Consider the following 27,598-nt stretch of genomic DNA (forward strand, 5'->3'; position numbering starts at 1 on the left):
ATATTCGTATATGTAAATGTGCATATATCTGTATATGTATACCTTATAAGATTAAGACGCCAAAGCACTCTAAATACCACCTTTACTATCATGAAAGTAACGAAAGCTATTACCACGACATTTCTAAACTTTGGCATAAGTTAATTATGAAATTATGTAGGTATGTTTATCTACAATAAACGAAATTTTAAATTCGGTAAGAACATTCTTGCTTGTTTACGTATATATTAATATACTAAGACTCAAGTATTTATATACTTTATATTAGAAATGTATGCGTACACTTTTATATAATCTAATAAACGGGATGAATGCCTTGCGTACTTCTATTTTTTTGGTTATCACAATGCTTAAAAATCTAATTCAAACTATTTCCAGGAGTACGTATATTCAATAAGTCTAAGTTCTGGTGTAATCGAACTTTTTATACCCTCGCAAGTTATTTATTTATTATTATTAAAATAACACATAATTCGAAGCATATATTCGGCATAAAGTCCAGTAGTACGTATATGGGGCTGGGGTAATTTCTGGACCGATTACAACTATTTTGGCCACCAAACTACATTATATCCAAGATTATATGTTAACTTAATTTTGCTAAGATATCTCACATATTAACCTATATATACGGTATAAAGTCCACCGGAAGATTGAAAATCCATATATTAGGTATATGGGGGCTACTAATACTTCCTGTATTGACCCGATTTTGCCCAGAGGCACAATAGTAGAAAAAACAGACATAGAAAAACAGAAAAACAGCATAGAATAGAATACATATTCTCTGGCACCATGCGATGGCTGGTTTTACTCTGTATTTTGATTTTGTTGTAATATTATGCCTAAGAAAAAATTATTATACACTCGCAACAAAGTTGCTACGAGAGTATTATAGTTTTGTTCACATAACGGTTGGTTGTAAGTCCTAAAACTAAACGAGTTAGATATAGAGTTATGTATATCAAAATGATCAGGGTGACGAGTAAAGTTCAAATCCGGATGTCTGTCTGTCCGTCCGTGCAAGCTGTAACTTGAGTAAACATACATTGATTTACATATTCTTTGGCACCATAAGAAGGTAATGTTCGAAAATGGGCGTAATCGGGCTACTGCCACGCCCACAAAATAGCAATAACCGAAAACATTTAAAAAGCTATAACTCAGCCATAAATTAAGCTATTGAAGTAAAATTTGGTATGAAGTATTGACTATGAAGGGGCATATGTGGAATTATTTTTTTTGGGGAAGTGGGCGTGGTCCCGCTCCCTGCTAAGTTTTTTGTACATATTTCGCAAACTACTAAAGCTATATCAAGGAAACTTTCTAGAGTCGTTTCTTTTATGTACTACTTTATACAGTCCAAATGGAGGAAATCGGGTTATAACCACGTCCACCTCCCATACAAAGGTTATGTTGAAAACTACTAAAAATGCTTTAATTCAGTGAGGAAAACCAGCCTTAAATTTCTTTATAAAGGTGGTACAAAAGTGCTGCACTCAAAATGGTATACAAAATTTTAAATGGGCGTGGTTCCGCCCACTTATGGGTCAAAAACCATATCTCCGAAACTACTTGACCAATTTCAATGAAATTCGGATATCTTCCTAGCTTTCCAATGATATGTTGTCAAAATAGTCCAAATCGGTTCACAACCACGCCTACTTCCCATATACCAGAACTTTGAAGTCGGTCTGAATAGTTTACTTTACAATACATAAACATAGTACTAGTGATGATATCGTAACAGAAAAATACTGTATTTAATGAGTGGCATCGCCCTTCTAAAAATCGTTGAAATCGGTCCATAAGTTTTCAAGACCCAATATATCGAATATGAGGACCTCAGTACTTCTAACAAATTTTTTACCGAAATTATGGTTAAGTCTCTCAGATATTTTGAAGAAATTTTGAGGGAATATGTTTCTTCTAATAATATGTCTCCGTCCCAACAATGAGTGAAATCGGGTCATAACTTCATCTATCTCCCATATACTTAATATTAGGGTTTTAAAACTTTCAATGGACTTTATACCATATATATGCCGAATATGAGAGTCAAATTGTTTGTTATATTAATAAATTTAAATAAATAAATTGCGAGAGTATAAAATGTTCGGTGGCACCCGAACTTAGCCCTTCCTTACTTGTTTTTCTTTCTGTTTGTAATTGAAAATAATGTATCTATGGTCAGATTTTGCCCACCTGCAATACCAACCAGGTGCCAGAGAACATGTGTACCAAGTTTTATCAATATTTATGTCTTATTTTTCACTCAAGTTATCGCTTGCACATACGGACGGACAGACAGACATCTGGATTTCAACTCTACTCGTCACCCTAATCACTTTGGTATATATAACACTATATCTAACTATGTTAGTTTTAGATGTTACAAACAACCGATATATGAACAAATCTATTATACTCTGTGCAAGATGTTGCGAGAGTATAATAACGGGAATATTAATGACATTAATAGAATTTAGTATGAATAGAATTTGGCACTGTCACTAATGAAGACCATTCTGTCGGTGCAAAAGTAATCTAGTTGATCCAAATGGCATAACCCGGGAAATTAATAAGTTTATTTCATCATATGTTACTTAAACGGCGTAACCCGCTTTGTGCTTATTGCCATTCTTTTGAAATCCTTTATCACGTGGGCAACTGATATCAACCTGTGGGACCAAAAATTCAAGATTGATTTGTCTGTTCCGAAAATATATCTAGTTATACGACTTGTAATAAAACAGTTACCGCAGTGGTTTAGTTCTGCTACTTGAGCTCTATTACTATATAACGAGATAATAACATAACGGAGAAAACAAAAAACTATATCCTACTGCTTAGATTTGTATTAGAATCGTTACATAATATTTACGTATAATAAAAACAGAATAGTTGCTCATAGACAATAATAATTTTTAATATAACTATATATATGCTTTATTAAATATTTGTAGTATTAAACAACATACATACATTGTTCGCACAAATGTATATTTTTATAGGCATAAAAATCATAACAACTGCTTCCACACAAATAATATAATGTAATACTAGTTAATTAATAAATAAACAGTACTTTTATCACAATTAAATTGAATCCGTAAAATGGCTATATTCTTGTTAAAGTTTTTCAAAGAAAACGTCTAACATATTTCTATGAAGTACTTAAGGTATGGTACACACATAGATGTCGCTGAATTAAAATAGATGTATGTCCCCTTTATTTATTTTAGACATTGCTAAGCTATATAATTATTGATTATTATATCTTTACAATATTATTTACAATTATGCCGTTATATAATTTTAACTGCACTTTTTAATATATCATTCGAAGTTTGTTAGTATTTTAGTGACAATTAAAATTTATCCAGCCCATTTTCAAAATTTTAACTTCACTTTTTATGTAAACGAATTCCAATTTTGTCGTGATTTTTTGTTGCCTTATTTATTACAAATAATATCTGTGTTGGAATTCAGTAAATGCTAATATTTATGGGTATGAAAAGTTTTAAACTCTATACGCATTGTGTTTCTAGGTAATATTATACATATATGAAATAAAGTTCAAAATTTAAATAACCAGAACATTTGTTTAAGACTCTTGAATAATCAACGTAAGACAATTTTTCTTTCCAACACAGATATGCATGTACATATTTAGATATAATAAGGATATTATTTAATATTCATATCACTTTATACTCATATTTTTTAATTACAGCGCACTCGCTTTAACTCAAACTTATTAAACTACCAACACCGTCGTTCGAGATACTAAATTAATACGATTTATTAATATTCCCAATGATTAGGTAGTAGAAACTCTATGTATAACGTCGATAGCTTATTTTAATATTATGATAGAGGAACGTAGTATTAATGGAGTAAATGTCTCTTCAGATTTGCATATTATTGTGTTTTTATAGCCTCTGATATAAAAGTGAGATTTGTAAGCAAACATTAAATTGTACTAAACGTTTGTTGAAGTTACATTGTAGATTTATAAAATAGTCAATGAAGGCAAATCGTTCGAGCTTGCAAGTGGTTGGATTTTACGGGAATTCGAGTTACCGCGAGAGCGCTGTGTATTCAATTCCTAGAATAGGTAGAGCCGTAAAATATATCTATGTAGTATTGTATTGTTTATAGTAGTGATATTATTATAGATGAAAAAACATAATATTGCTGTACATCCACAGGTGTTGGACAACTGCTTAATACTTTTAATAATGTTCGTATATCGTTTACTTTTTCTCCTCGACGCTATGAGCAATCGTCAACTGGTTGATAATGTTATTAATCTCTTCGCTATAATAAACAGTAAGAGGAAAGAGTCGTAGTTATTGTTTACATCTTGTAGATGTATCAATGTAAGTAAGCAAAATGAAATAAAGAAATGGAATACATACAAGTATCCAGTGCTTAAGGACGATTGTGATGCTTACATGTTGCGGCAGCGAAAGAAGTTCCTCAAGCCAGTATATACACAAGACATCAGTAAAGATGTTTGTATTTGGTCTGGTTGGTGATGTTGCTTTTCTAGCATATTATTATTTTCGCCGTACGGCAATTTATTAATACTAGTATGTTGTAATGCTAAACCATTCATAGCGTTGATAGCCTCATTGTTAACAAAATGGTTTTCTTGCTCATATGGTGAATAGATTTCTGCAGCAGAATTTTCTTCGGATCGCTTCCCATATCGTGAACCCAAAAAGAAACGATCGTTACGAGGTACCACACTTAGACGACGCGTCTTCGAAGAGCTTAACGCAGCACCGCCACTGGATCGTCCATAACGGCTGCCAACAAAGAAAGAGGGTCGTTTGGGTAATGTGAGTGGTTCTGTTGAGGAAGAAATTATGTCACTTCGTAATTTGAAATTATATAATTTTTGATAATTTTTAGATTTTGATTAAACTTATGTATATAAAATATAGTTTAACAATAAAACTTCTAAAGCACATATATAAACTAACTTTCAAATCAAATAATTTTGAACTTATATATTTGTACATACATTATATTAAATTATGGGTTTGAAATAAAAAATTAAACATTTGTATTTACACAGAACTACGTAGAAATTAATGCTTTATTTATGATAAATATAACATGTTGAGTATACGCACCAAAATCATTCTTGTATACCGCGCCATTGATAAATTGTTCTTCTTTGTCACTAATAACTCCAATCACTGGCTCGATTAAATAATGTGTTAACACTAAAAATGTCGCCAAATAGAAGAATCCCTTGCAGCAGACTTTTGACTGAGACATATTTGTCGCCAATGTTAAAAATGTGAATAAGTACTTTTAAGAAATTTCAAAGCCGATTAGAGATTGCTTCGCAATCTTGAGTATTTGTTTTCTGGTTTCGCGTATATTAATGCCCTATGACAGAATAAAACGAGAAAATATATTATAGGATGTGTGAGTCTACTATAAATAAATTTGTTTTATGCTACTTTAAATCAAATAACAATATAGATGTACGCGAGGATAACAGAGTATAATAGCCTCAGGTATATTATCTTTGACTGATGTCAAATAGCACAGTGCAGCATAAGTGTGCAAATTTAGAAAAATATTTAATTTACATATAAACCTGAATAAATTCTATTGTAATATATAGAAAACTCATTATCTTTTTTAAAATAAGCTCAAAAGTACATGTGAAAATATGTGTATTTGAAACACAATATTAATTTGATAAAAATAATAAACAAAGAGTTAGAAAGGGCTAAGTTTGGGTGTAACTGAACATTATATACTCTCGAAATTAATTTATTTAGAGAGATTATACACACAACGTTCCGTATATTCGACATAAATTCACTAGAATAACTGAAATCATTATGTTATATACATATGTATAGTATATGGGGGATGGGGTAATTCCTGGACCGATTTCAATAAATTAAAATTTAAGGTTTCTGGTATTTTTCCTTACTGAATGAAAGCATTTTTAATAGTTTTCAACAACTTTGTATGGGAGGTAGGAGTGGTTATAATCCGATTTCCTCCATTTTTAGACTGTATAAAGAAGTGGCTAAAAGCAACTACCCAAGGGTTTTAGTTTAGTTTGGTTTAGCTTTAGTAGTTTACAAAAAAATGTTGGGGGTGAGGCAATGCCCACTTTCCCAAACAAAGTTCATCCAAATATGCTTCTTAAGGTACCAAGTTTCATCAAGATATCTCAATTTTTACTCAAGTTATTGCTTTCACAGACGGACGGACAGACAGACATCCGGACTTGGAGAGTACTCGTCACTCTGATCATCTTGATATATGTACATATATAACCCTATATCTAACTCATTTCATTTATTAAAGTGCCTTTACCGCTTAAGTGTCTCAAAAATCTTGAGTGTTAAGAAGAGAGAGAGAAAATCGTGATTCGTATAAATTTAGATATATTTTCAGGTATCAGCATTGACAGATATTTATATTTATCAATGAAATATTATGATGCATCAAGTATGGCTTAAATTAGTTAAGTTGTTGCTGAGATTTATAATATAAAGGTACAGAGTTCCAAGTCCAAAAAATGAACCCCGCTAAACAATCGCTCGGGTTGAATTTAATGCATTTGACACCTTTTTAGAGAGATACCTATAATTTTGAATGTAATGTAGTTTGGTGGCAAAAATAGTTGAAATCGGTGCAGCCCATGGGGGCTAGTAAAGTAAATATTTTCGTTATTCTAGTGTGCTTTATACCGAATATATGGGTCCAATTGTGAGTTATCTTAATAACATTAAATACATAAATTTCGAGAGTATAAAATGTTTATTTACACCCGAACTTAGCCCTTCCTTACTTGTTATATCTGAGTTTATTTATAATGGTGTTGATACACTGTGCGGCCATTTCTATTTTTACGTCAATATTTAATCTACTATATGAATAATATGCATTCGTTTTCTTGTAGTTAGTATAGAATATATACAAATGTGTGTTACTGTTACAATAATATTATGTTTACACTCAAACGCTTATAAAATTTTGAACGATTTTTGAGATTGAATGTAAACACCTAAGATTGATTTGTATATATGTATATAGTCGCGTATAAAAAAATTTTTGTGTACACATCTTGCTTCTCTGCCGAATTCACGAAATAGGCTTAATCGGATTATTGTCACGCCCACAAAAAAGTTATTATTTATAAAGAACCAATATAATAAAATATGATACGAAACTCAAATTTGAGTCAAAGCGGTGTGGGTTGCGACCTCGCCCTCTAAAAGGATAAATAACCACATCTACATACATATATAATAAAAACTATTCGAGTTATTCTGAAAAACTAGTGGGCATAGCGTGGACTGTCATTTACCATTGGCCATGAACGATTTTTGTTCAAATATCATTGAACATGCATTCTTTTATGCCTTAGCAAATCCGAGGAGCTACATATAAAACATAAATTTGTATACATAAATAAACACATAAACATATATACATTAATATGCAACAAGCATACATTATATGTTGCACGCATACATGCAACACACATACATTTATATGAGGCACGCATGAGGCACGCATGCATCTATATGCAACACGCATGCACTCAACTATTAATAAACAAACATATTTATATGTATGCACAAGATAACCTATTGGTTATAAAAATACATTTGGGCAATTGCTTGTGTGCATTTGAAATAACCCCTTATCGTGCAACATATAAAATATACATATAGACATACACACATACACACATACGCATATAATTAGTTCTTAAGATGTATTCAAAAATTGTATATAAGCAGTGACAAAATAAAAATAAAACTAGAATGAAATAATTTCTCAATAAGGCTAGACTATCACTTATTTTCCCCCACCAGCGGTAAGAAATATTTGACACAGCTAGTCTTAACAATTTTTTTCATGTGGCTTAAGTCGCTCACGACTTCCGGTCTTGGACCAAGTATCCTCTGGGTAGCCAACAGACATCCGTTTGGAGGCGAACTAAAGCGAGAAGGCTCCGTCAGGATCGAGAAGGACCTCTCCGTGTCGTTTGATACCAAACGAGGTTTCAGACAATGTGACTCACTATCGTTTGACTTCTTTTAACTGATACTGGAGAAAATTATATGAGCCGCAGAATTTAATAGAGAAGGTACAATCTTCTATAAGAGTGATCAGCTGTTGGCGTACGCCAATGATATTGATATCATTGATTGATAACAACCGCGTCGTTAGTTCTGCTTTTTCCAGACTGGATAAGGAAGCGAATCGTATAGGTCTGGTAGTGAACTAAAACAAGACGAATATCTCCTGTCATCAAGCAAACAGTCAGAGCATTCGCGACTTGGCTCTCACATTACTGTTGAGAGTAATAACTTTGAAGTTTTAGATAATTTCGTATATCTTGGAACCAACATTAACACCAATAACAATGTCAGCTTTGAAATCCAACGCAGAATCACTCACGACGAACAAAAGTCTCTTATCATCCCTGTCCTGCTTTATGGTGCATAAATATGGATGTTGTCAACATACGATGAGACGGAACTACTAGCATTCGAGAGAAAAAGTTGCGCAAGATGTATGGTCCTTTGAACATTGGCAACGGCGAATACCAATAAAGAAGAAATCCTAGAATTTCTTAACTATTAACGCTCATATCTTGCTTAGAATGTATACTTTTCGATTTTACCAGTAAATATACATATTTAAAAAAAGAACATTTAATGTAACATTACCACGTAACTTGACCGCACATGTTGCAAACGTCCATTAGGAACAATTGTATCTACATACATACGTAGCATTTTATTGGTAACACTTTAAAAACTACGCAATAACAATATACAACGTACTGTCAAGATATTAAACACTTCCTTGCTTCATATTTTAAAGCGTATGTATAATACAAGTACACCCACATAGTTGAGCTATAAGTACTATGTTCACGTCGGTGAGTTGCAAGTGAGCGTAAAGTGAACAGGGTTCTGCAGGTGTCTGCCGCAATATAACTATGTGCAATTTTTCTGTTGAACAGCGGTAAAAAAAATCACAAAAGCCAGCAGTGTTGTCATTATTGCAGCAATTATGGTTGCCGTAATTTAATTACCACCAAAGTGCAGTGCAATCAAACCACAAACAAAAAAGTCAATTAGGATGCTGAAGAAGTGAATATTCCGACATTATGTGTTTTGTTGTGGAGAGGAAGCTCTGACGTACTCATTCAAGCATACTTACATGTGTTTTCAAAAAGGTAGCGGAAGTGGACTAAGTGCGTTTAAACAAATAAGGAGGGTTATGTTTGGGCCAAACCGAACACAAATTACTTTCTCAAACTATACGAAACTGTTTAAAAGGATTTTTTAAATTTCAGTCGTATATTAAATTACTAATTACGATACATTTCAATCAATTAGTTATACAACTTGTTTTATTTATTCTTAGCTAAAATCGTTTCGTTAGGATATCTTCCATTTAATTAGAGATATATTTATATTTCAGATATAAGATTATTTATATGTCTTAATTCCTTAATTGATTTATTATTTGCAATTAATTGTGCATGGCTACTTATGAATCTAACTATTGTGAGAAGAAATACTTCTCTATTCATATTTAATATAAAAATGAAAAAAATATATGTATATATTTGTACAAACTAAAATGTGAATCGAAATGCACATCTAAGACTCTTCGTTGTGAGTAATTTTTATGGTTGGGTTTGTTCCCCATATTTATATTTTTATGTGGCAGTATTTATACATACATATGTATATAGTTCAGGTGTAACTGAACATTTTATACTCTCGCAATTTACTTATTCAATGAGGTGATTCCTGGACCGATTTCATCAGTTTCGGCTCTAAGCTAAATTATATCTAAGATTATATTATATGTTTACTTAATTTTAAAATCGCAATATTAAGTATGTATACTGGAGCTAAGGGAGGTTATGACCCGATTTCATCAATTTTTGTAAAAGACACATTTTATTAGGAGAAAACTATCCCCACTTAATTTCTTTAAAATATCTGACAAATTTACCGGTATTTTCGGTAAAATGCTTCACTTGTACAAAGTTTTATTCCCACTGGTGCCTGATTAATATATGGTTAAGTGAACGAATCAGATGGAATCGAAAATAGTGTTATATGAAATAAAAAGTGGGCGGTGACACGTCATAGGACAGTTTTTCAGTTAACGCCGTTTCATAGTCGCGGCAATGGTCAGATTTCGACCATCTACAATACCATCCTCCAAGGTTCCAAGGAACATTTGTACCAACATTTACTGTATTTTGCAAGGTATGCATGGTATGTATACATCAAGAATACTTATAGGTTGATAAGTGATTAATTTGCTTGCAAAATTCACAATAACCGACTTACCATCGTTTAGTTTTATTCTCAACTTCTTAGTCCAATTTACAACGGAGTTGAGTGCATGTTACAGGTTTAGCGCAGCTTTTTCGTTAAATTCAGTCATACTGTTTAGGGCTAAAGGTAATTCTCTCGTATACAGAATATACAAAATACTTCCCTGAGGATGCTTCAATTTATTTTAGTTAGTTAGCTTTACAGAAAAATATTAAGGTAATATACGATTCTAGAAGAGCACATTACTAAATCGGAAGACATAATTTTAGTTTTTACCCGTCGAACGCCTACGCAACGTCAAAGAATACAGTAGCACACGTTTCTCTTCTCCAAAGATTTTTCTATTTCGGATGTTATTCTATAAATTTGTTCTATTGTTGAATGGTTGTATCTGAAACCGTGCTAATGCGATGGTATTAACTGCTTTTAATCGATTATAGATTTTAATCTTTGGAAGATATATTTTTCAATAAGTTTTGAAATTTGTGAAAGTAGTGCAATTGGTCTATAAGACGAGACTATATGAAGATAGTTTTCTGACTTTAGAACCATAACAAGCTCGTAAATTTCCCAAAGTTAATCAGGTACTCAAATACCTTTCGTTAGCTATGTAGGGGATAGAGTAACATAATGATTCCATTATTGATACCAAACTGATTAAGAAAATATGTCAACATGGTTTCATAAAAAAAGATTACATACGCGTTTGGTATAAACTCGATAGGAAGTCTGAATTGCAGTTGAGAGACTAATTCTAAGTATATTGTAATTGTTTTATCTTTTAAGAGAATAGAAAGAAAATATATGATGTTCAATGACGCCATAATTCGCCTGGGTTTAGACTTATTAACTAAATGGTTGACATTGGGGAACACATAACAGTTGCTACCTCGCCCTTTAGGGATAACTCACAAACGAAGCGACTTCTTGTACCTATACAAGCACACGATACTATTTGGGTGAATAAATGTTGAAATACGCGGGAGTGTCTCTTATTAAAATTTACATTGTTATATTCCCACATACTATTTTATAACTTAAACGGACAAAAGGTCAATGTGAGTCAATGTTCATATATATATATATATATATATATGTATATGAATGTGTAATAGTCATTTGAATTTTTTAGTAACAAAATGTGTTTGCTTTTATGGATGTCAACGTGGTTCACAAAAAAATTGTCAATTGGAAAAAATACTTTTTAACACAAATTCCCAATGAACATTTTTGGGTATGTATTTGAATTTTTCTAAACGTGTTGCGACCACCATATGGTTTAATCCATGGAAAGAAAAGTACAAGAACTTATAATGACTGTACAGTGTCAAATCGATAGTTCAGACCAACACTGCCAATATTAAAGGTTGCCTTTGTTTTTCGTGTTTGATAGTTTGTATTTGGTTTTCATTTTACACAGTAAAGTGTTGGAAAAATCCAAAGATATCTAATAATAATTGTTTCAACAAAGGGGAATAGGGAAAAATTTAATACCTTTATAACAATAATAACAAATCTTTTTAGAATAAGGTTACTCATATGTGTGTGAATATATTTATACGCATGTATGTATTAATATTTGCGTCATTACACCAATTCATAACCCTTATGAATGCATATACATAGTTATCTACATGAATGACGAATACGAATGGGCTCTACTGACATCATATTAATTTATAGCCAACTAGTTGATGAATTTATTTGCAGATGAAATGCTTTATTTTAGAGCTCTTGGTATTCGACTAATCGACTAACCGAATAAGGCATTATTCGAATAATAATATTCGATTTGCACTATTCGGATAGTCGTCGGTCTTCGACTATTCGATTAACCGCTCATTTCCGACTATTTGCTTAACCGTTCGTTATCGACTATTCGAATAGTATAAGTTCATTCAATTTCCATTTTTATTGAAAAAAGTGAAATACAGAAAAAATGCGCACAACTGACATTTTCACAAGTAAAAACAAACAAAAATCAAAGGCTGCTTGGATTTCAAATCCAATTTTTCTTTTATTCTTTTTTTTTTCTTTCTTTCGAATAGTTTCTTTCTTCTATTTTCTTTTATTCGAATAGTGACAGTATAACTATTCGAATAACCGCAGTAGAACGACTATTCGAATAGTCGTCACATTGCGGCTAATCGAATAGTACTAACCGGTTAATATTCGTACGAACGGTTACAAACCGGATATTGGAATAATCGGTTTTCAAGTTAATCGAATAATTTTAAGAGCCCTACTTTATTTCCTTTGATTAGAACACTTATTTCTTAAAAGAATGAATGATTAAAGGAATGGCAGCATGCCTCGATAGTAGGAAAAATTTTGAAGTTCTGTGAAGGGAAGATGAGAACCGATATCAGTTAAGTTTGGTACTCTAACATTATGATATATGTAACATTCTCATAACTTTATTAAGGTATCTATCGCACCGCTCTATCCGTTATGTGCGGTATAGACAACTCGAGGGACAGAAACCCTTACATTGAATATATCGAGGAACACTATTTCTGCTATATTTTATTTTGATATCTGAGCAATATATTTAAAGGCAAATTACCTAATGGCACTAATGGGATCATATTGAAATTTTTATTATGTCAAGAGGGCGAGATGTAAATGTATCGAAGTTATTGTATGTACTTTTACGAGTTTCGAAAATCGGTACATTGAAGATGGAAATCCAATATGTACCTCAACCTCCACTTATGAAAATGGAATAGAAATATACTAATAGCAGAGATAATGGATATGTACACATACGTGTTAAAGCCATTGTAACTGAAAAAACCAAAGACGTCAGCTGATCATCGACTCACATCTAACTCCATATACTTATGCATGTGTACATTCATCCTTTCCGAACACTCCTTTACACCCAACACAAATTGCTGACACGCTAATATTATGGTCAATTAAAGACGTATCACAAAGTTTAATCCTTACATTTGCATTCAGTTCAATTTCTAAAATGAATTCTCTTTCTTACTGTCTTAATTTTGAAAGAGATATAAAGATATGTATGTACATTTATGTAAATTTTCACATAGATTGCTTTTTAGTTTTAACTTAAGCTCCTGTAATAAATTTTAATTCCTATTCATTATTACAATAGAAAGCTTGGAACACAAATATCAATGCAGTCTGTACTAGCAGCTTACCTAATTTTTACCACTAAATCTAGGGCACACAAAATAAATTCGAATAAAATCATGTAATTATCAACACAATGGTCATTTGAGTAAGCTGATGCTTGGTAAACATAATAAATTCTAATAGCGGGAATTCCTTAGCAACGTTTACTCAATATAATAAAATCACTAAATTCCAATTAGCAGAACTAATTTCTTTTGTAATTTTACGTACAATTCTATTGCACACTGATGGTAACTTTAAAGAGACGTTAATCAAACGATGAATGAATGAGCAAAACCAAACGCTTGTTTTAATAGCATAAAAGACTCTTAAAATTACATTAGAATTTTACGAGCGTCCGTATTAATGAAATTTACTCAATTATGCGGTTTTCCTTTTTAATATATAGTGCGAGAATTCTTAATGATTCTAAAACATTGAAAGAATAAAATAACTAAATGTTAAACGAGTAATACAGATATTTCTATAATGATATAGATATAGAAAAATGTGTAATAAAAACAACTAAATATTTAGAAAATATCTAAATTTATTCCGTTCAATTACCAACTTTTTGTTTAAAATTCTCCTAAACCTTAATATCTTCGAAAAAACATGAATATTTTAGATTCAATTATGATTGATTGCCTGAATACCAATATTGCAATTGTCACTTCACCCTCACGTTCACAAAATGACGTTAATCGAAAAAATACATTCCAAACTATTAATAGTGTGTCAACTGTCTATGAAAACAATTCATAAAATTTCTAATTTTATAGCGAAATTTTCTGTCAATTAGCGAATCATCTTAAAAGGATCCAGTTTGACGTTTTTCGTGAAGAAATACAGTAAAACCTGTATAAGCTGGACACCTGCGGTTCAGCACTTTTTGTCCAAGTTACGCGAGTGTCCATGTTTTATTTTCATTTTATTGACTTTTTTTTAAATTGAGTTAAAAACTTACATTGAATTCAATATATAATAAAAAACATAAAAAATAACAAATTTTAAAATATAAATATGTATTACTACTACTACTTATGTTTTAGAAAAATATGCATCTATTTCAGTTTGCTTTAATTTTGATAAGCTTATATTTTGTTCCAATTTCGTTTTTAATTTTAAAAACTCCGGTAGCAAAGTTGGTTGATGGGCTCATAAGTAAATAATGACTTCATTCATGTTTGATAAAGCCTCCTTTGCAGTAGGAAGATTATAGTTTTCAGTGCACTCATCTTCACTTTCACTTGAAGAAGTTACATGGGAGATATGTTTTACTTTCTCTACCACGTTTTCATGGGAATCATTCACCTGTTCATGTATTTTTATCGACTTCTCAATATTTCTACAAGTATGGGCGATACTAATACATTTCGAATTTGTTCAGGACAGTTGTGATTTATCAAACTTTCATAATTCAGATCTCTTTGCGGTGGACATTCCAGGAAATCATGGCAAGGAAATCCAGCACGTTGATAGCATTTTTTCTCACAAGAGAGTCTATTCATCCCAGGAAAAACCAACCACCGAATAGCATCCAAAACAGAAATTCTTTTCGACAATTCACTTACATTGTTGCATTCACCAAGATGTGCTATCAGAGAAATCATAATTTTTGATGTATATTTCGATTTAACATTTTTAATAATTCCTTGGTGGGGAGGTTGTATTTCTACTATTAGGTTCGGTGGCAGAAATTTTTTCAAACACATATGAATATTCATTCACTAAACTGTGGCTTGTAGCGTTGTCAATAAACAAAATAATTTTTCTATTTTGCTTCTTCATTTGCTCATTGATAGAGCTAAGCCAATGCTGAAAAAATACAATTGTCATCCAAGCCTTTTTATTGTGAGCCCATTGCACAATAAAATTTTTAGTGTCTATTTTATTTCGGTGAAAAGCTCGCGGCTTCGCAGCGTTACCTATAACTAGTGGCATTAACTTTTCTCCAGTACTGCTACAGCACAACAATACGCTCAGTCTTTCTTTTGCCAGTTTGCCTCTTTTACAAACTGAGCATTTTGCAACGTAACTTCGAGTAGGTAATTGACGATAAAAGAGTGCAGTTTCATCCGCATTAAACTGATCCTATGGTAAATAATTTTTTAAAAGTATTGACAGTTTTTCATTCCAATCTGAGTCTGCTTTAAGATCTACATTTGCTCCTTCACCACTTAAAGCTTTAAATTGAATGTTATGTCTCAAGCGGTACAAATATTATACAATAGTGCGTAATAAAAGTAAAAAGCCTACAAATATGCATACATATTAAATGTATTGTCCAAGATATAAAGGGATTTTAATGCTTGCCGTTTAAAAATTTAGACACATTTTGTCCAACTTCCAAGATAGGCAGTGTCCAAATTAAGCAGTAAATATATGGATATTTTGTACTCTATTATGTTGGTACAGAGCATTTTGTCCAATTTGAGCGAGTGTCCCAATTATAAGGGTATCCAACTTTACAGGTTTTGCTGTATAATGTTGCTAAATCAACGATTAAACGGCATTAAAACGTAAAGACAAGGGATTTTAAAACTCGTAAACGACACATTTCCTAGAACTGGAAAATGAAAAACACTGCATACTTCAGAGATGCCCAAAGTGGAGAAAGCTCTTGAAAGCTATTGAAAGAAAAAGCCAAAAACCTGTATTCAGAATTAAATGAAAACGAAGCTGGAATTTTCAACCAAATGATACAATTGATTTTTTAAGTATCAGTCTTCTCTTACATTTATTTCCTATCATATTCCCTTAAGTAAAAATTAATTCACGTTTTCGAGCGAGCGCTGTCTATATATGTAAAATACATATTTAGGTACACATACCTAATGATAAAAGTGCAGATGTATCTGTAAGTAAAGTATATGTAAAGTGTAGGTACATATATTATGATACAGTATTGTAACATCACACAGCTGATCAGATATAAGGAAGTATGTGATTAACTTTGCACGTACGCTGCTAAGGACTGTCTAAATCAAAAATAATACACGTTAAAAAGTGCGTGCAGCCATTAAGGATTCCACTCACAAATATTAGAATTTATCTTTTCTTTTCTGAGAAGCTTTTTTATTACTGTGAAAAATTCACATTTACATACATTTGAATATATTTATACACAATAACCAAGTGCTTAATCAAAATTTATGTTATATTTAAAGTGAATGCTACTGTACTGAGGGAATACCTATTCTACCAATTATTGTATTTAAAATATTGTAAATGCTGTTAAAAATGTAATTCCTAATTATCTTTTAATTGAATTATGTACCTTTTCACTCTTATCCAATGCATTGATGTTTTCCGTGGAGCCTATGAAAATTAATTAAGTTGGTTTTTTAGTAATTTTCTACAACTACAAAAATGTTCCGATATTTCTTTATGGAATGTTAAAATTAGAAGGTCCATTAGAACATCAAACAAATGCTCTACAGAGTTTGAAATAAACACAACTAGTAATTTATAGTGTGCGACCGATACCAAAATTTTGGCCGATGCCGATGCCGATGCCGATGACGATTAATCGGCCAGTTGGCAAAGAATGCCGATGCCGATGCCGATTCTTTCATCAACAACTTTATTTAGTAAATTAGTATAGTAACAAAATAAAAACAAAGGCAAATAACATCACAAATAAGTAAACAACTCAATTCATATGTAAATATGAAGTTGTTTATTCTTTTAATTAATACTCAAAACTAAATAAATTATTATTATAAGATCTATGTTGATACAGATAGAACAAATAAGTTATTCGCGTTTTCTCAAAGCGAATCAGCAATGTAGCTTTTTTCCTTTAAGGGGGTATACCGGTGTGGCATTTTCAAAAAATCGATTTTTTTATTTTTTGCTGATTCGATAGTATATAATTTCAAAAATATCCTGTGAAAGCGGTAAGGTCGTATCTTGAATAGTTTTTTTATGGCAGCGTTCTAAAGAGCAATCGCTTATAGGTATAAGCCGCTATAGTCAAAACTTTAAACGCGTTTTTCTCGAAACGACTTTTCACATAATTGCCATCATAACTCAACGAGATATTGACCGATCAACTTCTAATTTAAACTGAATGTTCTTGAATATATTTAATATACAATGACCTACGATCTTTTTGATTGGTTGAAAATTGTCAATTTGGCATTTAAAAAAATTCCATTTTTTACCTAAAAAATCAAAATTTTTTCCAAACTACGCCATTTTGTTAATGTTTGATACTTTTCAATAATCGTAGGACATTGTATAGGGAATATATTCAACTTTAATAAACTTTTTCAATTTTTGTGTTTCAGTTACTCATTCGGCCGTAATCATGTCAGCATTTGGGGAACTTTTTTGGCACCTCCCAAGACAGCCCATAACTCCTTTATTTTTCCAAATTTTTGAAAATAAAAATCTTAAAATATAGTATAGTTGAAAGTACACCTTATTATGTCCAAAAAACTTCGATTGAGTACTTTCTTAAAAAAAATCACTAAAATCGCCTAATTTTTCATGGGTGATAGTGACTCAATGGAAGGTTCTAGGAAGGTTGTTTTGGAGGTTCTTTCCCATTCATCTTGTAGTCCAGGCCAGCACCAGCCAGCCAGACAGTGATTATTACGAAACTTTTAAAAATAAATTAACCTAGTTACGAATGCTTCTATAACCTCAACAACTTTAAACAAAACTGTGCCTATTTAACATAAATCGAATGTTTCATGCAGTGCTAAAGAAACCATTTCATTAATGCAAAAATATTGAATTTCTTTATACTAGACTTAAATTATCACCATGGTGAATTGTTAGTTTAGTCAAATGTGATTAACTGTGTTTTATACGGTAAACAGAAGAATTCAAATTTTATGTTCTAAAGAAATCAAAATAGTGTAAACCGAAAAAAGTAGAAAGAATCGGCCAAATATGGCCGATGCCGATACCGATGCCGATGCTTAATTTTGTGGCCGATACTGGCCGATACCGATACCAAAGCCGATTAAAAATAAAAAAGGTTATCGCTCGGAGCATAATTTTTTTTAATTAAAGAAGATACTTTAAAATATTTCAGCTATTAAGATCAACTTCTTAGTTTTGAAGTTATGATGGTATAAAGATAACTTTTTATGAGGACAGCCAAATAAAAAATAAAATTATACTTGTTTGTCTTTTGGTTTGTTAGCATTTCCTTGTGAGAAATCCCAAGGAAAGTTAGTTTATTCCAATTCGAGTACAACCACGATGAATATTGCTTATCAAAGTTGAGCTGGAAACAACTCAAATACGTGAGTGCGATTGACTTGCAGGAAAAGTTAATAACTATATTATGTTCTTTAAAACTTGTAGACATTTTAATTGGACCTGTTAGAGGCGAACACAAACAATACAGCATAAATAACCCTTTAATAACAAAATACAAGACATAACGTCAAGTTTGACTGTTTTGTTTCTGGGAGTGATGCTTAGCTTTCAGCTGTCAGTTAGTTAGAAATATCATATTTTGTAAGAATAAAAAAATTATTAACTTAATCGGCATTGTTTATATGCATAAGTAACTTCGGCATGAAGAAAGCTTAATATTAAGTTAAGGAACTTAAAAAAAAGTAACAAAAGTTAAGAGCATTATAACCAGCATGATATTTTGCAGTATCCAAAAAGTTCCATCAACTCTTAAAATTATATGTTGGCCTGAGATAATAATCCACTTATTTATAATGAAGAATAATATGATAATGAAATGTCAAACTGAACTAAATAGAATTCGGAAATACATATGTATATATGTCTAAAATCCTGGGATCTGACAGATGCCATTGCGTAACATATCAATACTTATAAAATACAGCATTACAATTGAATGTCTAGATGACCTTACAGTTAATACGAGATATAAAAGAGTTAATACATGTATGTGGTGCAGATATACGCTTAACATAGACTAAGAATTTGTAAATCGTTTAACTTGGAATGAGAGTTCACGTTAAACAGTGTCAAGTACTCTTGAAAACCTGTCGTTTCCTATCACTCGACAAAGCTCACTGTCAAATAAATTTTGAAGTGTAAAAATGCGCATTTCACTAAAAGCACCCCTTATGTTTGTCGCTGAAAAGCAAACATCTTTAAAATAAACCACTGAGAATATTGATGTGCATATTACACTCTATATAAAAACCGAACTATGTAGAGTATAGTATAATACCGTTAGTAATGGAGCTAAAGAAAGAAACAAATGTAACTCCCTTTACTACGAAGAGGAAACTCACAGCAAAATTTAAGAATTAATTACTTCATATGAAAGTATTTAAAACAAGTAAGGAAGGGCTAAGTTCGGGTGTAACCGAACATTTTATACTCTCGCAATTTATTGATGTAATTTTATAAAGTTAACACAATTCGACCCATATATTGGGTATAAAGTTCAATAGAATAACGAAAATCATCATAAATAGTATATGGGGACTGAGGTAATTCCTAAACTGATTTCGCTCGTTTTCACCACCAAGATACAACGCTCACTTAATTTAATATTACTTATAATTAGGTATATGGGATCTGAGGGAAGTTATGACCCGATTTTTACCATTTCAGGTTCAGGGAGAAACTGTTATAAAAAAAAAAAATCAGAGGGAATGAATTACATTAAAATATCTGAGGGATTTACTTAAGTATATTTTCGGGGAAAAATTCCCCTTAGGCACTGAGTTCTTCATGTTCGATATCAGGGGCCTTGAAAAGTCATGGTTCGATTTTGACAATTTTTTCACAAGTGATGCAACAGATCATATACAGTGTTTGTGTAAAGTTTTATTTAGCTATCTTCATTGGTTCTTAATGTATATATTATAAAGTGAAGGAATAATATGACATTCAAAAATGAGTTATATGGGAAGTTGTCGTGGTTGTGAACCAATTTCGTCCATTTTTCACACGTGTCATCTAGGTGTCAAGAAAATATTCGGTATATAATATATTTCATTGAAATCTGTCGAGTAGTTCCTGAGATATGGTTTTTGACCCATAAGTGGGCGACGCCACGCCCATTTTCCATTTTGTAAAAAAAATCTCAGTACAGCTTCCTTCTGCCATTTCTTATGTAAAATTTAGTGTTTCTGACGTTTTTCTTTAGTGAGTTAACCCACTTTTAGTAATTTTCAACCTAACCTTTGTAGTTGAGGTGGGCGTGGTTATTATCTGATTTCTTTTATTTTTGGACTGTATAAGGAAATGGCTAAAATAAACGACTGCAGAAAGTTTGGTTTATATAGCTTTATTGGTTTGCGAGTTATATATAAAAAACCTATTTGGGGGTGGGGTCACGCCCACTTTTCCAAAAAAAATACATCCAAATGTGCCCCTCCCTAATGGGATCCTATCCTATCCATTTTGTGGGCGTGGCAGTGGACCGATTTTGCCCATTTTCGAAAGCAACCTCCTCAGGGTGCCAAGGAACATATGTTCCAAGTTTCATTAAGATATCTTAATTTTTACTCAAGTTATCGCTTGAACGGACAGACGGACGGACAGACATCCGGATTTCAAATCCACTCGTCATCCTGATCATTTATGTATATATAACCCCATATCTAACTCTTATATTTCTTGGTGACACAAACAACCGTTAGGTGAATAAAACTATTATACTCTGTGCAACAGGTTGCGAGAGTATAAAAATATTAAAGTGACAGAAAAAACGAATAATTAAATATATTTCATTTATTGTATTGATGACGTTTGGCTAAACCTTATTGAAATTACATCTTTATATATGTATATATTTCATCTGTGCCCGAGCAAAGTATATATAACAAAGTGGACTAAATGTAAGTCACATACGTAGATCACTTTGTTGAATACACTTTGTATGTGAGTATATCACTGAACTCGTACTAAACAACTGGATCGAAATTTATATGTGTTTCAGGTGGAATCGATTTCAGAAAAATATTTTGAAACTTCGTATTTTTTATGACAACTGTTTTTATTTTCGTTAAGGTTTTGCAAAATTTAGCATTTAAATTACCTTTGAGCATTCAAACAAATCCCGAAGCAATATGTTACAATATTTAGAGTGGAAGTTTCAAGGAGAAGTTGCACTTCTACCACGAATCCCAATTATCTCTTTAGATTACCCTATACCATTCAAACGATTACAATATCCAATCCGCTTAGTATTTGTCAAGCAATGACAAGGTCTCTAGACCTTAATCCAACAGCTGCACATAATACTCCGAGCTCATTTTGGTAGAAACGAAACGTTTTGGAGTGGTACTTCTATACTTCAAACCTGCCCAAACCATAAGGGACCCACTTTCAAAATTCCGTCCTTTTCGAATTTCATTATGAGAGCCTTTAGATCTCCTTCATTTGTCGTTTCTTTCCGGGCCATCTGAATTAACATTTTTCTCTACTGAAAATATAAAGAAAAAACAATTTTTGTCCCTAATTCTGTATTTCCCTGCAAATCGAAGTTTGCTATTTTATGCCTTGGCAAAAGTGCAGGTTTCGCAACTTTTTTTCATAGATGAAATGTAAATATCGTTTCAAATTTTTTTGAACATGCCGTTGGCTTACTGGTAAGCCAGGAAATTTCGCGAAAAATCTAAAACTAAAACAATCTAAAAAGCTAGTAACATTTTCTCAATTTCTCAGTTTTTACATAAAAACTTTAAATTTTCAATTGAAATACCTATTGTCTTTATAATTATTTCGCACTGGCGGTGAAATAACGATATTTAACCGTTATTCTGGATAAACACCAACAAAAGTCCCAAGGAAAAATCGAATAAGCGTAAATAACAAATTACAAAAAAAAATTTATCTAATATCTATGTCACTACATTTGGTTTTTAAAGAAAATGTGATTGCCGTTATATATACGTTGCTAATATTCAGATACTCTTATGATAATAAATCGGTGATTTGGTGCAGAAGAAGTTGCACCAAATTTATTTCAACACCTAAAACCGTAGTTTATTTCAGTATTGAATGAAATAATTCGTAAAAAATAAAATAAAGATATAAGCACAATGTTATCAAAAACTTGTAAGGGAGGGGTAAGTTATATAAGGGTATAACCGAACATTTTATACTCCCTCAATTTAGTTATTTAATATTTTTAAGATAACACAATTTGGCCCATATATTCGGCGTAAAAACCAAAATCAGTACACTAATAATTAATTTCACTAATTTTCGCCAACAAGCTTCCTTATAACCAATATTATACGTTCACTTAAATTTACTAAGGTATCTCACATATATACTTCTAAACGGTATAAACCCCAACTGAAGTTTGAAAATCCTAACATTCGGTGTAAAGAGGCAGGGTATAGAATTTGAATTTGAATATGAATTTCTATAAAATATTTAAGTCCTAGAAAAGGTATGCTCCGAATTCGACAATTTTTGAGCAATACCACACATGTTTCATCATTTCGTTCAAAAAGTGGTCGTGGCCACGTCCACAATGTAGTTATTATCCCTATTTCACTCATTTTAATACTATATGATAGGGTGCCGAAAGCAAATGGCCACAGTAAGTTCCGATGATACAACTTTAGTTTGTGAATGTACACAAAACCTCTGGGACAGAGCTGCGCCCACTCTTTGGGAATTTCTTTACCACAAATGCCCTTCCCTTCTCATTAAGATATCTTAATTTTTACCCAAGTTATAATAAATATTGATATTAATGTGTGATAGTTGTGAACATAAAAAATTCATATAGTCATAACACCGATCAATATGAAAAACTCAAAGACATTTAAAAACGTTCTTTGTTGACATACACATACTATGTATGTATACGCGATTTTCTATCTTTTTGCATTGGCTGTAACGACATTCGTAATAAATTGAGTTAGGATGGTATTATTGAGTTATATTGTTAAACTTGGAAAATATGTATTAGTTTTATGTGTCTCAGTGTCTTTATATTCCCATGAGATTTCAATGGGATTTTTTACCCAAAAAAGTTTTCAAAATAATAAATTTGACTAATAATATTAAGAAATTCACTGTCAAGTTGTCACAGTTGTTTATAACATTACTACAAAGATTTACATAATTGGTTTTCAAATATTATGCAACTCAAGTTTGATTTGGACTTAATAACCACAAAAACTTGCCTTTTTTGACAACATTATTTTGCATAAATTTACAGAAAAATCAATACATCTAAAAGCATAATATACAAATTGCTCAAATAAGAATTTTTATTAAAAATTTTTACAACAAAGTACTTAGGTGGATTTTTTTTCCTATTATGTTAAAGAGTTCGTTATTCGAAACGACGCTACTGAACTTGTCAAAATTACATCCAACCTATCTCTACTGATGACACTTTACTTTATTCATTTTGCGTCATGGGTGTGCAAAATCTTGGGGAAAGGACAAGAACCACTTGTTGGCTGTAAGGAGGAAATGGACCTACGTCTGGGATAATTAATGGAAGGATTTCGCCTATTTTCCGCAAAAAAACACAATATATCCAATAATAAATGTTAACTTGATTTTGTTTAGATATATGACATTATAGCAAATATGTATAAACGATATACAGTGGAACTTCCATAACTCAAACTTCTATAATTCGAAGTTCTCCATAACCAGAACTCTTAAATTGGCAATAGAAGTAAAATTTCATACAAATTTCCTTCCATAAATCGAACTTTTCGACCAGTATTCTATATTTTACAGCTTTTTGAAAAATTAATATTTTAATGAAAATGTCTATAACTCGAGGCCTCTCGAACTCGAAGATTTTTTGTGGATTATGGTGATTCGTTTTAGGGAAGTTTCACTGTATAATACAATTAACCAAAAAGTCAAAGTTTGACAAAATTAGGGGACTAGGGGAAGTATTTAACAGATTTTATTAATAGCACCACGCCACATTAATATTAGGAAACAAGTATCGGGTGTAACCGAACATTATATACTCTCGCAATTTATTTATGTAGTTTTACTATGAGAACACACAACTGGATCCGTATATTCAGCATAAAGTTATTTTTGTCAAATAATTCAAAATTCAAATAAAAAATCAGCTGTTATTTAAGCTTTGCTTAAGTTTCCCATTTTAAAGATAACTTAAGAATGAACTGTAAAACACTATTTCTCTGTTTTATCTTACGCACAATCTAAGCACGGACTGTGAACCCGGGTATTAGTGTTTCCGACGTTTACCGTTGTGAGTTAACGCACTTTTAGCAATTTTCAGCATAACCTTTGTATGCGAGGTTGGCGTGATTATTATTCGATTTCACGTATTTTCATGTTCTGTGATGGGATACTAAAAGGAAATGTGACTAGTTAATTTGGTTTATACAGCTTAAGTAGTTTACGAGATATATGCAAAAAAAGCTTATTTACGGCGGTGCCACGCCCACTTTTCAAAAAAAGTACACCCAAATATGACCCTCCCTAGGTGGTCGGTCCTCTATGCCAAATACAACTTTCATAACTTTATTTATGACTTAGTAATAGCTTCTTATAAGTTTTCTGTTTTCGCCATTTTGTGCGGCGTGGTAATGGGTCGATTACACCCATATACAATACCAACCTCCTCAGGGTGCCAACGAATATGTGTACCAAGTTTCATTAAGACATCTAAATTTTTACTGTAGTTATCGCTTGCAAGGAAAGACGGACGGACAGACATCCGAATTTCAATTCAAATCGTCACCGTAATCAATTTGGTAAATACATATAACCCTACATATATCTAGGTGACACAAACAATCGTTAGTTAAACAAAACTATTATACTCTGTGTAACATGTTGCCAGATGAAAAAAAAAACATAACTTTCTTATACATATGCAAACGTTATAACGAAGAATACAATCATGATCATTAATACAAAGACGTTTTTAAAAACTACAACCTGGCATTATCAAGTCACAAAGGTTATTACAACATTTGCAAAATAATTAGTAATATTATTATTAAAACTTGATTCATAATTTGCAAACATAATTAAATATAGTTCTTGAGTATTTACGTCTGTATGTAATTATATAACTATTATACTGTTATATTTATTTCCAACGTCTTAGAGTGGTTTGCAAACTTTTTATGACGATTTAATAATTACCATTGGAAGTGGTAAGAACCTATTGAATAAAATATTACAAGTTTTACCGTCAATTAACGAACCTATTCAGTAACTTAATTTCGTCTATGTACATATGTATCTTTCGATTGATTCTTTATTTATATCTTATGTTCGATTTCATGTTATATAATCATGAAATACTTGTTAACTTTTTGGTATAGTTTCAAATGAAATAATTTCTTATAGTTTATAAATGAATTGCAAAATATTTGACAAAATTTATATAATGTTTTCACTTATTTAAATAACCATGATTACAATTACACCAAAATAAAAATCTAGAAATTTTTAATTAATGTGGTTCCAAAGAAAATTAGACAAGCATAATTATTTCATTTGCTTTTTTAGCTATTTTGCCCAACTTTTTAAATTGGAAACTACTTTTATTTAGTTATCCATGTTTTACAGAAAATGTTCGTTGTTTATATAACTCAAGTTCTTTTCTTCTTTTCGGTTTTCAATTTTTAAAATCATCCTTGTTGGATATTCACCAGGCGTATTTGTTATTTTAGTGAAATGTTAAAGTAATAAATTTACACAGGTTGAAAATTGAATTGTATTATTTTTTCTATGAGTTTAACTGTGCAATGAAATGTATTACTGTAACGAATTGTCGAAGATAAGTCCAAAGGTGACACGATTTCAATATACCAAATTAACTTTGGTTGTAAAAACTCTATTCGCACTCTTTATCACTTAATACTGATTATTTTTCCCAATTCTTCTTTTGCAATATAATGTATAAATTTTACAAAAATCATGATATGCATATCATTCGATTAATAAATATATGCCATTTTGCATAAGTACATATGTAATGTAATTATTGTTTTTATAAAAATATTAACGGATTCAAACTCACAGATGTATTTCTCAACTTCTCTGATTATATTCAACTTTTATCGTAATACAAACAATTTTTGTTAGCTATTATAAATACTTTCAATAAAATTTATTTTATTTCCGACTTTAGCGTTGCTAATAAAATAATCGTTGTAGCCCGATGTTGACCGATTGAATTGCGAGGAAGAACACCTGTCGGATTACTTTAACCTTCGCACTACACGACTGCACTGTCCTAAACAGAATGAATAAAGTTGGCTGGCAGAGTTTGCTTTTATATATCGGCAAAGCGTAATTCGTATGTCGACAACAAAGCAAGTACAACAAAAACAATAACGATAAATGATCCGAAGAAGCGCAGTTCTGGCAGAAACAACAAGCAACAGTTACAATTACAGCAACATAAAACACCAAAAACAAAACTTATCACTGTAGCAGTCGCCATTGGCGCAGTGTCCAAACGTTCGCATCAAGTTGCGTAGCAGACGAATTATGGTGTGTTGGAAAACGAAGGTGTTCGTAGTGTCACAACACTTTGTGGGCTTTTACTCATACACACATAGCAACATACCAGCATATGCACAATCTGTCTTATGTGTTGTAATATACATATGCACATGTAAGGCTCCTAGCATGTTGCACAAAAAATGGGCTTTCTCTACTTGCTTACGTATTTACATGAGTGAAGACTTCATGGTGATACTTTGGGGTGGTTGGTTAATTTCTGATGTGTAGCTGGTGCTTTTTGCTGCCTTGAAGTTGAAATTATAACGAAAATATACCCTTTCCTAATATAAAAAGTCACATTTTTACATATGATAGAACATTTTTATGGGCTGTTGCGTCTTATACAATATCCGCTTCCAAGGAGGTTCTGATGATAATTGCGATAAAAATGTTTTGTGATATTTTTCATAATATATGTAATTTATTTATGAGATCTTGTACCGAAATAGAAATGTTTGATTCAAATGCTTCATACTTAATATTTATTTTTAAGGTTCCCTCATACATATTAATTCCTAGAAATTAAAACCAAATTTCATTAAAAAAACAATGCATCAATTACATAACAACAGCATTATGATACTAATAAAGTAAAAGTCTGAACAAGTAAGGAAGGGGTAAGTTATGTCCGGACCGGCTTA

At 31.6% G+C, this 27,598-nt stretch overlaps 1 protein-coding gene across 2 annotated transcripts; it reads right to left on the minus strand.

The window, feature by feature from the left end:
* Positions 1 to 1,804: 1,804 nt before the first annotated feature.
* On the minus strand, positions 1,805 to 26,707 carry LOC105221465 (uncharacterized). Of its 2 annotated transcripts, none has more exons than XM_054234236.1 (4): positions 26,470 to 26,707; positions 5,148 to 5,409; positions 4,425 to 4,860; positions 1,805 to 4,323 (listed from the first exon to the last, which is right to left on the minus strand). In XM_054234236.1, the coding sequence occupies exons 2-3, from the start codon at positions 5,293 to 5,295 to the stop codon at positions 4,457 to 4,459; spliced, it is 552 nt and encodes a 183-aa protein (XP_054090211.1). In that variant the 5' UTR covers positions 5,296 to 5,409; positions 26,470 to 26,707; the 3' UTR covers positions 1,805 to 4,323; positions 4,425 to 4,456. The 2 variants fall into 2 exon arrangements, with proteins under 2 accessions (XP_054090211.1, XP_011196792.1); XM_011198490.3 differs by having other exon boundaries at positions 4,461 to 4,860; positions 26,470 to 26,706.
* Between the last annotated feature and the right edge of the window lie 891 nt (positions 26,708 to 27,598).

Source organism: Zeugodacus cucurbitae, chromosome 6 (genome assembly GCF_028554725.1).
Source record: "Zeugodacus cucurbitae isolate PBARC_wt_2022May chromosome 6, idZeuCucr1.2, whole genome shotgun sequence".
NCBI classification, from domain to species: domain Eukaryota; kingdom Metazoa; phylum Arthropoda; class Insecta; order Diptera; family Tephritidae; genus Zeugodacus; species Zeugodacus cucurbitae.

Excerpts from the sequence above, each read along its gene's own strand:
- LOC105221465 (XM_011198490.3), bottom strand. The coding sequence starts at position 5,295 with ATGTCTCAGTCAAAAGTCTGCTGCAAGGGATTCTTCTATTTGGCGACA. Across the intron at positions 4,861-5,147 it reads GGTATACAAGAATGATTTTG|AACCACTCACATTACCCAAA; the intron begins GTGCGTATACTC and ends CTTCCTCAACAG. Across the intron at positions 4,324-4,460 it reads TTCTTTCGCTGCCGCAACAT|CGAAGAGATTAATAACATTA; the intron begins GTAAGCATCACA and ends TGTTTATTATAG.